General features: G+C 43.3%; 1 protein-coding gene and 1 non-coding gene across 8 annotated transcripts in view; both read right to left on the minus strand.

Moving 5' to 3' along the window:
* The window catches only part of PLAGL1 (PLAG1 like zinc finger 1), an 84,865-nt gene that overhangs the window by 5,587 nt on the left and 66,570 nt on the right, over window positions 1-12,708 (minus strand). For 3 of the 7 annotated variants that reach the window (XM_049653011.1, XM_049653010.1, XM_049653013.1), the window contains one exon: window positions 1,980-2,446. In XM_049653011.1, the coding sequence (XP_049508968.1) occupies window positions 1,980-2,131 (152 nt within the window). In that variant the 5' untranslated portion in view covers window positions 2,132-2,446. Of the gene's footprint in view, window positions 1-1,979; window positions 2,447-12,708 lie in introns of those variants that run through there. The other 4 variants (XM_049653014.1, XM_049653016.1, XM_049653015.1 and 1 more) reach the window with 2 other exon arrangements.
* On the minus strand, window positions 12,033-12,141 carry LOC125939202 (U6 spliceosomal RNA). Its single transcript, XR_007462958.1, has one exon. It is a non-coding gene; the product is annotated as a U6 spliceosomal RNA (small nuclear RNA).

Below are 12,708 nucleotides of genomic sequence, written 5' to 3' on the forward strand. Positions count from 1 at the left end.
GGGGGGGGGGGGGGGGGGGGGGGGGGGGGGGGGGGGCGTGCAGGGCGGGCGGTTCTTGCATAAAGCCCATTGCTTCCCGTTTTGGCTGCACTTTGCCCCCTTCGCCCAGCAAGCTGTTTCCCTTGCTTGAAACGACCACCTCCTAAATACTGCTTAAGGCAACTTCCTCAGCGCGGTTTACCACAGTAATCCCACCTAATTCCTGTCATTCCAATAATCTGTTAGCTCCAGTCTTTTTCAAATATTTACCTCCTGTATGTGTTTTGATCTTTATTCACAGCCTAATATCATCGCTGTGGGTTTTAACTGCAGCAAATGCTGCTTTCAGTGTTTGGGTAAGAACAATCACTGTGCACACATAAGAAGCTTGTTGCAAAACAAGCTTATGATGCCTATTGTGTGCATCAATTTTGTTGCAAAGCCCTCCTGTTTTGCAACAAAATTGATGCACACAATAGGCACTCGGTACTTATATATTTCTGGCAACTAAAGACTGGCCTGTGTACAGAACCCATTTGAGTTTTAAAATACCTAAGCGTTTATAGGCTTATTTTAAACCCGATTCTATTACATTATGACAGTGGTATACTGAGGGGCCAGGAGCATAATGTAGATCTTTTTAAAACTTTCAGGTGCCTCTCTTCAAGGGCACTCCAAGATTTAATAATGTTGTGGTCCATGTTAATGCCACTCAGATGGACATCCTCTCTTGCCAAATTTTGACTCTCGCCTGTGCATTTATAGGTGAGTAGTCTGAAAGTTGAAGCTCTAATGTTCATTTCATGGAGATGAAAGGCAAATAAGTTTCCCTTAACCAGGTGTCAAAAGATGCACACAACAGCGCGGATTCTGCGTGTGGACCACATCCATAGCACACGTGGCCTTTGTTCTCAACAGTTCTCAAGACTACTGTGCAATTTAGCAACTTTGTGTGTGTGTGTGTGTGTGTGTGTGTTTTATCTTTTCTAGGATGTGAAAATCCTTTAGAGGGAGAAGCTTCAACTTGTATATTCATTTCCCTTGCAGAAGTGAGGCCCTAATAGGCATTCAAAAAATAATTCAGACTAAATATCCTTTTTTTTTTTTAACAACAGTTTTTATCCTTTGGTGTATCATGGATGCCTTTGAAAATCTGATTAAATGCACATACTCAACACCTGTATTCCCAACAGAATTCCACTTGGGAGGTTGGACAAACTCCTCGCAAGTTGAGAAACTGCTCCGAAAGCTGGCACTTGGGAGATGTTCCCTCCCCTCCATCCTTACTGTCAGGACGCGAACACACGCTCCGTATTTCATACTGGACTATTACTTCACACCTCCCCCCTCAGTCTACTTGCCTCTTCTCTCGCCTCCGAATTACTACCAGAGTCCTCTAACACCCTGATCAAAACCACCTTTTCCACTGCTCAGACTCATTACAATAAACAGACCCTTCAAGACAGAGGCTAAGGCCAGTTATGAGCTGCTTTCCTTTTTTGCCTCCACTTTGAGCCTCACCTGTTCCTCCTCCACCACTACCCTTTAGACTTGTGCGCTTTAAGGCCAAGGCTTCGGGCTTCCCCAGAACCTCATCTCTGTCCGCCTCCTGGTCCAGCGTATGGCTGTGTCTTTCTGAGAAGCCCTACCGACGCTCCTCATCGAGCAGCGGAGAACAGCTTCCTCCACCTGCACACCTCTGTCAAAGCACCTGCACTGCATTTTAATTGTGTTTGCATGACTATCTCCCCAGCACGGGTCTTTTCATCTTTGTGTTTTTATGCCTGGCATATTGTAGGACCACAGGAAATGCTTGCTGAATGAACGAACTGACACTACATGCAAAACTGTCACAGAAAACCGCATTAAGCCCTGCAGTGTGCAAGGCTAATGTGCATCCACATTCTGCATCCATTTTCCCTTGCGGTCTCTGGTCAGAGGGCTAGCAAAGCCACTTAAAGGTATGTGTCAAAGTACATACCTTTTCTAGAGCCTCTCACCTCATTAATTTATATCTGGAAATGAAGGCTTTGCCACAGTCTGGCTGCAAGCACTTGTAAGGTCGCTCCCTGGAGTGGGAATAATTGTGGATAGTGAACTTCTCCAGGGTGAGGAACGTCTTGCCACATAATTGGCAGGGATAGGTGGCCATGGGCTTTACTTCTCACACCTTCCTTTTCAGATGCGCTGACCAAATGCTGTGCCATTTAAGCACAAATGGAAGGATGGTGCTGAGCACATGAGCAGAGCCACGGCAGCCTGAACTCCAGACCAGGGGAGAGGCAGCGTCGTGGTCCTGGGCCTGGTTCTACCCAGACATGGGCCTCTCAGTTACCATGAGCTTTGCTTCCTGCTTTCCCACATCCCAATTTATAGATGCAGTCTCAGGCTGGGAGAATGTCGGAGGCACAGATGAGGTTCCAGGAGCATCACCAGAGCTGGGGCATGTTCTGGATCGCCAGACTGTCTGTGGAGAGAACAACAGTGTTCTTGTATTAGCTTGTATTGGACAAGAGTGCTCTTCCTCTCCTCCCAGCTCAGCATCGACTACCCAGAATCCACATATTACTTTCAATGGCTCCAATGCAGCACCTGAGTCTCTGTCCTCCCTCATGTGCTTCGGGAGGTCCTTCTGCACATAAATCCTCCCAAGTGGCGAGGAGGCAAGCACACAGTGTTCTGATGGTAGGTGAAGCACACTTTCCTTTTGACAGAGACAGCTCTTTCCATCGACTAAGGTGTGTGTTACCTACTTCAGATCATGACTTCAGGTCAGTGTGAGGCTCAGCCAACCAATTCAAAGGAAAAAAAACCAAAAATCTCCCCCATGTGTTAGAGTGTTTTATCGGTACAGAAATGAAAGTCATCTCTGCTTATTCAAACCTTGGGCTGTCTTCACCCATGGTTAGCATAACATACGTTGTTTATCACACCTGTTTAAACTTCCAGGGGCGGAGATGAAATAATTTGTATACATCCAAGTTAATTTGTTTATAAGGTTACCATGCTGAAGATCTCAACAGCGTGATGTAAACAAAATGTGAATAAAACCAGTTTAGTTCACTCATGTGCCTTTGGAGGGGAGACAGAATATTCCCACGGAAACAAAAATGATGGCTCAGGCTGCAGTCAGAGGTGTAAGCAGCATCCTCTTGTAAACTGTTCTACTGATCTCTTCCCCTTTTGTTTCTGGGGGCCTTTCCTCATTCCCCAGCCCCACTCTGGAGGGCCAACTACTCGTTAGTAAGGCCACTTCTAGAAGGTGGGCCTGCTGCCTCAACCTGTCTCAAACCAACCTTCCAACCCAGGCAAAGTCACCCAAATCCACGCTCCTCTTCTTCTACCAATGCGCCACCATTTGAGGAGCCTTAAGAGTCTCCGGCAGTCATGAACAATGCAGAAAAAACCCTGGCTACCTAAAATCCTGTGCTTTTCTAGAGAGAGTAATTCTCAGGCAAGTGGATGCTAACCTTTCAGTTGCCATACTTAAAAAAAAAAAAAAAAAGTACTATATGTTTACATTAAACATACTGGAGTAGCTTGTATGCAGGCCAGTCTTTTCTGAGCTTTGCCAAGTAAGCAGGGCACCCGCAGCAAAGTGACCAATCACAGCAGGTCCTCAAGGGCCCGTTTCCTGCATGCATTCATTTACTGCCCAGTCTTTAGAGATGCTCCTTGTTGTTAAAAGTTTTTACCTACCTTTTCACAGTTACCTTCAGGTAAGAAGGCTGGAGTCTAGCTAGGTCAAATTTATTATAACAACAGTCTAAGCATCTTTAAACCTACCAGCTCACAGCACACATACACAGAAAGAGAGATACTCCTTTTCCAGCGGACAAAACCTAGAGCAGACTTCTTGTGTCCCTCATCAGCTAGCTCGGATGTTTGCAGACACTGCTCAGAGCTCGGCAGGAGCCAGCACCAAGCAGAGAGCCCTCCCCCTGTGCCCCGCCTGCTCGGAACCCTCAGAGCTGACACGCAGGCTTTGAGCCGAAGCTTCAGCGCTGATCCAAAACTGGGGACGCGGGCACTCTCAGCCAGCATCTTGGCACCAAAACTTCCTTCTGATGGCAGCACACACACACCTTGTTCCTCTGTCACCAAGTGTGACTTGAACTGAGCCCCTCTTCCCCAACTCCTTGTTTCCGCACAGTACTGCAGCTCATGCCTGAGGCCCTACTCTGACGCATCCCCAACGAGCGTGGCCACAGACAAAATGATTCCTTCCAGGAATGCCATCCTGCGTGGCCGAGTTTTTGCTGCCAGGTCTCATGACGTGTCCCACTTCTCATCCAGCCAAAGTCTGGCTGCAATACTGGCCCAGCTATAAGAGGCATAGAATTTATCATCACCATTAAATGTCCTCATTCATTTGAAATTTCTGTGTTCCAAGGCTATCAAAAAAGATTAAAATGTAAACATAATATGAAGTTTGAAATTCATCTTTTCCTTGTTCTCATGACGGCTGAACTCAAATTAGTGCCAGTCCCTCAGGAGGAGAGCCGGTGTGGTGGAGGGATTTGCTCTCTCTCTCTCTCCCGCCAATCCCCTGCATGTACACTAAATTCATTCTCCACATTCTTGCTGAGAGATGACCAGTACATCCAAGAGAACTTTCTGTGATGACGGAAGTGTCTCATATATGTCGGCTACTGAACACTCAAAACGTGACTCTGAGAAACTGAAATTTTTGTTTAAATGTAAACAGCCCCGTGTGGCTAGTGGCTGCTGTATGAGACAGCACAACTCAGTTCCACACTTGAGAGCGAGAAAGGCAAGGTTCTGCTTTCCTTCAGACACAACTGTGCTGATTCACCCTCAGGTGTTTCCCTGAAGTGTGGGAGCGATTCGTGTAGATCCAGCCACTTGTTCTATGAATACAGTGGAAAGATTCCCCAGTTCAAATTCTAGCTTGTCCACTTGTCAGCTACATCTTGAGTCTGTTTCCTTATTTGTGATACCACCTGATGCATATAATGGGCTGCTGGGGACAACCAACTGGAACAACAGGGATCTGAAATATGCAGTAATCTAAAAACATACCACACAAGTATAAGTTGTTTATGAAACACTGGGATTAAGAGCAGAAGCCATCAGCTGCACAAGTGGCACAGGGTTCTAGCCACTCAGCTACGGCCATGATAGAAAAACTCACGTTCTCTCCCTCTGTGTGACCCACCATCCGCTATTCACAGTGGGAGGAACCAGTAGTCTGGATAACACAACATACTCACACACGCAGAAAGACCTATGACCTTGGCAAGTCAAAATCAGCATTCTTTGTTCCTCAACAGATACCAACTTTGACTGATGGCTTACCAACAGACCAAGAATATGAAGGAAAAGTAGTATTTATTCCATTTAGACTTAACAAAAAGTGCCTGCCCTTTAGCACTAAATAAAATTTTCCCAGATCAACTTTCCAGCCACTTCCCTAGATTCCAAAGTCCAACAGTCATGGACATCATTACCTACGTTTCCCTTGGGCCTTTGAAGACAGTGGGTATATAATCAGGGATTTACAGACACAGCAGATTTTATTTAAATGTGACACACATTTCCTCACTTTGTTCCACGTGGAACTTTCAAACAATAACAAACATCACTTAAACATTTTTATACACACTTAACTCATTTCATGAGTGACTCTTCGCAATCCTTGATGTGTTTTTAGGTCCATGTGTTAAATACGCCTAGCCCAACACTAACTGGCCTTCAAATGTTGAACTGAATTAATTATACTATAATTAACATTCTTTAAGTCTTTTTGAACGATGAATTCAAATTCACAAATGGTTTTAACGTTTCTTTCACCATAACTGTGTATTTCATTAATGTGGACCTTCAAATATAAATATTTACACTGTGTTCATGATACTATCACAAACTCCTATAAAAATAGTCTTTCTCAACAGACTATAAATTCATTGTGGCCGAGGATCAAAGCCTAGCTATTTTTAAAAAAATAAACCGTGTGGATAATACAGCGTCCCCCATCACCATGTACTTGACCAGTACGGGCTGGCTGCCGCTGATTCCAATCTTTGGTTGAAACCTGATGCGCTTTCTGGCCACATCCTTGAAACAGACTCGTGATTGACTTTCTATTATCTGGCAAACCACCAACAATCCTAACAGAACTGACAAAGGGATGGTCCTGATGATAATCAGTCTATATTCTGTGACCTGAAATACAGATGGCATTTGAGTCTTAAATACGGTAATATTTCAACACCTGTCACCCTGGAAAGATAGTAAGTCTTCCCCCAAAACATCTCAGGACATAATTTTCAATCCCCTTGATTCTAAAAATACTGCGTGAGTGATACAGATCTGCCACTATGCCAAAGAAGGCTTGTGCCATCTGCTTCATTCTGTTCATGCTGATTATTTTGGGGAGGAGTGAGGATCAGATTGGAATAAGAACATATATATATGGCAACAGCTAGGAAAGACTGTGTTCCCTGAGAGCGAGTGGTATACTACAGTAGAGGTCAGAGCACAAGTGTAGTTCTAGGATGTCCCCAGTGCTGCGTAACACAAGCATCTAAGAGGGGACGACAAATGTTCTACAACATTCTCAAAATAAACTATGACTTCTGGCTTCTATTTCCATTGTCCCCAGTGACACAATGCAAGACCCATTTCTGAGAGGAAACTGAATTTCCATTTTTAATCTTCTAACATGGGTACTCCAAGCTCTTTTTTTGACTCCATTCATCATCACTCCTTGTGGATAAGAAGGTTCTGCTCGAAACATTTCCCTGTGTCTCATACACCCCTAACTTGGGATTGTTTTTATACAAATGAGTTAAAACCAGTTTTAGAAGGGCTTCTATAAAAGTTCTCTTTTCTTTTTATACATGCAAAACATGAAAACAGCCCATCATGGAGCAGGGTAAGTGGAACTTCATTGCTTATTTGGGCTCTAAGAGCCCTCTGTAGAGAGTGCACTTCTCTTAGTTCTTTGAAGGACTTTGGTAGTGAGTTTCTAACATCAATGAACAAAACTATCCATAAACATCAACAAGATAAAGAAGATTCTCAGAACCTCTGGGTAGTCGTTAATTGCTTATTACGCACATGCACTGTAGAACTTGTTAGGTACTGTATCCGAGCAAGCACGACAGAAGAGTTGGGGCTCAGTATATGTCTAATCAGCAAAACAGGTGCTCACAGGGCAGGACTAACTTGGTTGAGGATGACAGATGTGAGGCCTTGATAAGTACCTCACCACATGGCTGTGGCTGGGTTTTTACTCTTAACCTAGAGCAGGGGGTTATAAGTGGCTCTGAATTCTCTGAAATTCTGTGTAAAATTAGGAGGCATGTACGCTGGAGTTCTTATGGGGGGAGGGACCATGGCTTTCTTCAGATATTCTAAGGGGTCCTAGATTCAAACAGGTTAAAGGTCACTGACTTAGATGAAAACAGGAAATCCCTCTTGGTGCTATCAATTCAGTTTATTCACAAAGTCATTGATATTTCCTAATCCGTGGGCCATATATTTTGTGCCTCAATCACTGCATGTTATCAGGTTAACGTAAAAAAAAAACCAAAACCAAAACAAACCCAAAAAGGTCCTATAATAATGTTCTTCTGAAATTCAAGCAGTAAACAACTTGTATAAATTTCATTTCAAATATGGCCTCAGGGGCACCTGGCTGGCTCAGTCAGTAAAGCATATGACTCTGGATCTTGGGGCTGTGAGTTTGAGCCCCATGTTGGGCAAAGAGATTACTTAAGAAATAAAAAAATTAAAAAACAAATAGGTGAAAAAACAAACAAATATGGCTACAGATGATAAATTCAACTATCACATAAGACAGGGCTTCATTTTGAATACAGGGCAGACTACCCTCAAAATTATAGGGGTTCATTTGTCAGCATCTTTAAAAATCTTTTATATAAAAAATATGTGTATTTATCTTCATTAATGTTGTAATATATTATCACTAAAATCCGCTAACACCTGAGCTGCCAGCACATGGAATGAACTCATAAGGAGGATCCACAGGCTTGTCACCTCCTTGTGTGTGCACCTCTCTACCACAGTGGCCCAACGGCTACCGGGACTGCAGGTCGATTCGCATGCTATTTCATTAGCGTGCCCCGTTCTGTCACGCTTCTGTGTTTTCCACATGATGCCCCTTCCTAGAATGGTCCTCCCACCCCCTGCCCACCTGGCAAACTCTTCCTTCTGTCACTCCCAGGCAGAGGAATGAGCTCCCTTCCTGCATAGGGAGATGGTGGACCTGAGAGGAACGGATTTGAAAGTCCAGCTGAAACCCTACAGACTTGGGCTCAAGAGGTTGTGGTGGAGAGAAAAGCAGATCACTGAAAACCATGGCTAACTTAGAGCAAAATCTGTTTGGTGAGAACCTACCTCCACAAAAAGTTCTTCTGTGTACTTCCAGAATTACATATTCAACAGCCTATTAGATATTAGACATCTCCACCTTAACACGTTGGAAACCATTTGTTCTCATCTGGTGGGAAGCACCCACTGACTGACCTTGCCCCTCTGTTCTGTTCTGGGAGCACCACCGGCCACCTGCTGAACAAGGTGGTTTGTTTGCTGCCTACTGACTTAAACTGCTACCTTGAGAGACTTAGCTTTGTTAACTCAATGACTAAGCTCTTATTTTCTTAGAAACAAGGCCTAAAATAAACAAGAAAGCCAAAGTGACTTATTTATCTAATATTCAGAGAGAAAAAAAACAAGAAAGCTCTCTGGTCGACTATACCACAGCTTTAGAACATCAAATCTATGCACTAGACTTAGAAAATGTCAATAAAGGGCTCCTGGGTGGCTCAGTGGATTAAGTGTCAGACTTCAGCTCAGGTCATGATCTCACGGTTCGTGGGTTCAAGCTCCCGTTAAGGGTTCTATGCTGACAGCTCAGAGCCTGGAGCCTGCTTCAGATTCTGTGTGTGTGTGTGTGTGTGTGTATGTGTGTGTATGTCTGCTCCTCCCCTGCTTGCTCTCTCAAAAATAATAAACATTAACAAAAAAAGAAGAAGAAAATGTCAATAAGGACAGGGTGCTAACTTTCTATTTACAGATATCTGGGAAAAATCCAGTGAAAGATGGCAAACTGAATAAAAGTATGTAGTTCTAGTCTCTCCTGAAACGCTACTAAAACCGTATTAGTGAGATTTTTTCAAATACAGCCTAAGATAACAGGAAAGGAGAAAACTACCACAAAATATGGGAAGCTGGAAAGCAGGTAAACCAGCAGTAACTGGCTTTGCAGTCATAAGAAAGCTCAGTTCTAAGCCAGTCATGAAAAGCTGTGAAGCAACTTGATTGACCCTGCAGAACCCATTAAGAGTCTTAGAAATGTGGGCACTAGGGAACTCTGGAGGTGGGGATGAGAGTGGGTATACAAACACAAAGACTGGGGACATCTGTGGGGAAGCATGCAGCACTCTGACCCACTCCCGGTAGAGGGCATGGGGGTGGGGCACTCTGCGGAAACAGGGAATGAAGGGAAGTTTGTATATTTGCCCTATTTAGCGACCAGGCCCATCCCCTCCAGGGTAGGAGACTGAAGGAGTCTTCTCTGGGAAAGCTGACTAGCCCAAGAGAAAAGAGCTAATTACAAGGACAAACGGCAGGCCCCGGGGTTTACCTGCATTAACCTACAACAAGTTCTAGTGAAGTACACAAAGCTTCCATCAGCTTTTTAATGGCTCCACTCATAAATCAGCAGGCAGCTGAGGATCACCAGAAACCAGAAGAAAGCATCTAATAAGAAAAACTGACAGAATAAATAGAAAAAAGCAGCTGGGATGAAGACGATGACTCTATGGGGAAAAGAAAACTTAAAAAACAACTATAAATACCTGAGAGAGGGAGAGAGATCCCTAAAAGAAGAAATACACATACACAGATACAAACACATTTTTTTAAGAAAACAAAAGAAAAGGCAGTAGCAAGAGCCAGACAGGGGCAGGGATTTGAGTCAAACTTGCTAGGGGAGCATCTGAGAATCTGCAGAAACTCCTCTGATATCTTTATGTTTGCCAGTGTGGCTTATCTTGAGGGTACCTGCTATTTTTACATGTTTGCTCCTCCTAATGCTCACTAGTGATTAACACCATGAAGCAACCTTTTATAAGCCAGCTAATATAACCCAGAGACTAATTAACAGTAAAACCATTCACAGGCTAAATAGTTGAAATATGCACTGTTAAACTTAGAAACAGTAAAGAGGAGGTAATTTTTAAGTTAATGCAACAGCTGATTATCTTCATTATATGATAAATACCTATTAAACACTGCACCTTGTTAAACATTTGTACTAGAAGTGGACCTATAATAAAGCTATAAAAAGAGATGACAGGTGTAAAATTGGAATGGAGTAAAATCCTTCATTATTTATAGATGACTGTCTACATAGATTCCAAAGAATCCATACACAAAATAGAATTAGAAAGCTTAGGGGCGCCTGGGTGGCGCAGTCGGTTAAGCGTCCGACTTCAGCCAGGTCACGATCTCGCGGTCCGTGAGTTCGAGCCCCGCGTCAGGCTCTGGGCTGATGGCTCGGAGCCTGGAGCCTGTTTCCGATTCTGTGTCTCCCTCTCTCTCTGCCCCTCCCCCGTTCATGCTCTGTCTCTCTCTGTACCAAAAATAAATAAAAACGTTGAAAAAAAAAATTTAAAAAAAAAAAAAAAAAAAAAAGAAAGCTTGACAAGATACTGTTATAAAAAATCAAAATACAAAAGGAACTATTTCTAAATGCCAGCAAACAAAAATAAAATTAAAAATACCATATACATTTGCCACAAAACAAAGATCTAGGAATAAATCTAATCACAAATGTACCATATATTTATGGAGCAATTATAAAACTATACTGAAAGACATTACAGAAAAGCTAAATAAATGGAGAAATATACCATGTTCATGAATAGGGAAATATAGATAGAATTATTGTAACATCAGTTCTTTCCATATTATTAATTCGAAGAAGTGCTAATAAAAATTCAACAGGATTCTTTGTTAGAACTCTTACCATTTTAAGTTTTATACGGAAAAAGTAAAGTCCAAGAACAGCCAAGAACTTCCCAGTCCTACTGGATCATACTCATCAACATATAAACAGACCACGGTATCTCCCAAAGAAAAAAAAAGGTAGGAGATAACAAATACAACAAATGGAAGTTGTTTTGTTTTTTTTTAAAGCTACCATAATTAAGGCAGTATGACCTACTAAGGCACAGAATTAGACAAGTGGACCAATAGAGTAGAATGAATAGCCAAGAAACAGACCCACCCTTGTATGGAAACAATATATTACAGGGCTGGGACTGCAATCACTGGGGAGAGAATAGACTACTTAATAATTGGTTATCCATAGGGAAAATAAGGAAATTGGATTCCTATCATACATCATATATAAAAAGTCTTGACAGGTTATAAGCTTAATGTTTAAACAAAACTTTAAAACTGCAATCAGGAATGAAAAATAAGGGGCGCCTGGGTGTCTCAGTCAGGTAAGCGTCCAACTTCGGCTCAGGTCATGATCTCGCAGTTCCTTAGTTTGAGCCCCCCATAGGGCTCTGTGCTAAAAAAACAGCTCAGAGCCTAAAGCTGCTTAAGATTCTGTGTCTCTCTCCCTCTCTCTCTGCCCCTCCTCCACTCTCACAGTGGGAAGGGCAGAAGTATAGGAATCTAAGTTTCAAGAAGACCAAGAGGAGCCAAACCACAAGAAGCAAGGACAACCCAGGGCTGATACCAGGGAGCTGAGCAACAGGAACCCATTATAAGCAGTGGACTTGTCATATGACATATCATACTTTGTGACAATAATAATGGCAGAGATATGGAAGATCTATTGGAGAGCGGTGAGACCAGGAGTAGCGAGGCCATTTTAGCTTCTGCCGCATCTCAGAAGAGATAACAGTCACCTGGAAAGGAGAGGGGAGGTTGAAATGACAGTAAACAGACTGGTTAGATTAGGATTTAGGTGAGGTCATCAGAGGAAAGAGGTGACTGTGGCGGTGGTGAAGGAAAGGAAGGAGGAGTCCCAGAAGAAAAGCCCAGCAAAACACATGCGTCAGGAATTTAGTTTTGGACATGTTATCCTTAGTATCAGACATGCTAATCTTCTCTGTATCACTCCAATTTTAGTATATGTGCTGCCGAAGTGAGCACTGGTTTCAAACATCTTGAATCTCCTGGTGCCTAATGGGCATTCAGGCTCGTGAGGAGACCTAGGACATGAAGGAGGAGCTGAGGCACTTTTCTAGACCAAATTAACAGCAAATGACACCCTTTGGCTACTGGCTTCTGTAAGGACCCCAATAGCTCAAGTCTTTGGTTGCCCAGTGTACTAAAAGAAAGTAGGTTCTTTACAGGTGGGAACCTTTCCTTGTTATATTGTGTTTGGCAGATTGAAAATCTATCTAACCTATTTAACAGTCAAGGCTAACCATTCTGAGTCTACATGGAATGGGGTGAAGAAGGTGGGAAGAGAAGGTGTAGAAGTAAGTAGAAAATGCCACTCGAACTCTGTCTCAGCTGGACTAGGAGGAAGCCCCAAGCAGCAATGGAAAAGGCAGAAGCCTAGGAACATGAGCCTCAAAGAGCCACAGAAGATGAAGAGAAGCCACACTACCATGGGGAAAAGGACCGATGACCAGGGAGCCAGGATCCATCACTGCAGAGGCCCCTCTCTGAAGCTGGGGCAGGGCAAGTAAAGGGGCGGGGGGGGGGGGGGGG

Source organism: Panthera uncia (assembly GCF_023721935.1).
Source record: "Panthera uncia isolate 11264 chromosome B2 unlocalized genomic scaffold, Puncia_PCG_1.0 HiC_scaffold_24, whole genome shotgun sequence".
Lineage (NCBI taxonomy): Eukaryota > Metazoa > Chordata > Mammalia > Carnivora > Felidae > Panthera > Panthera uncia.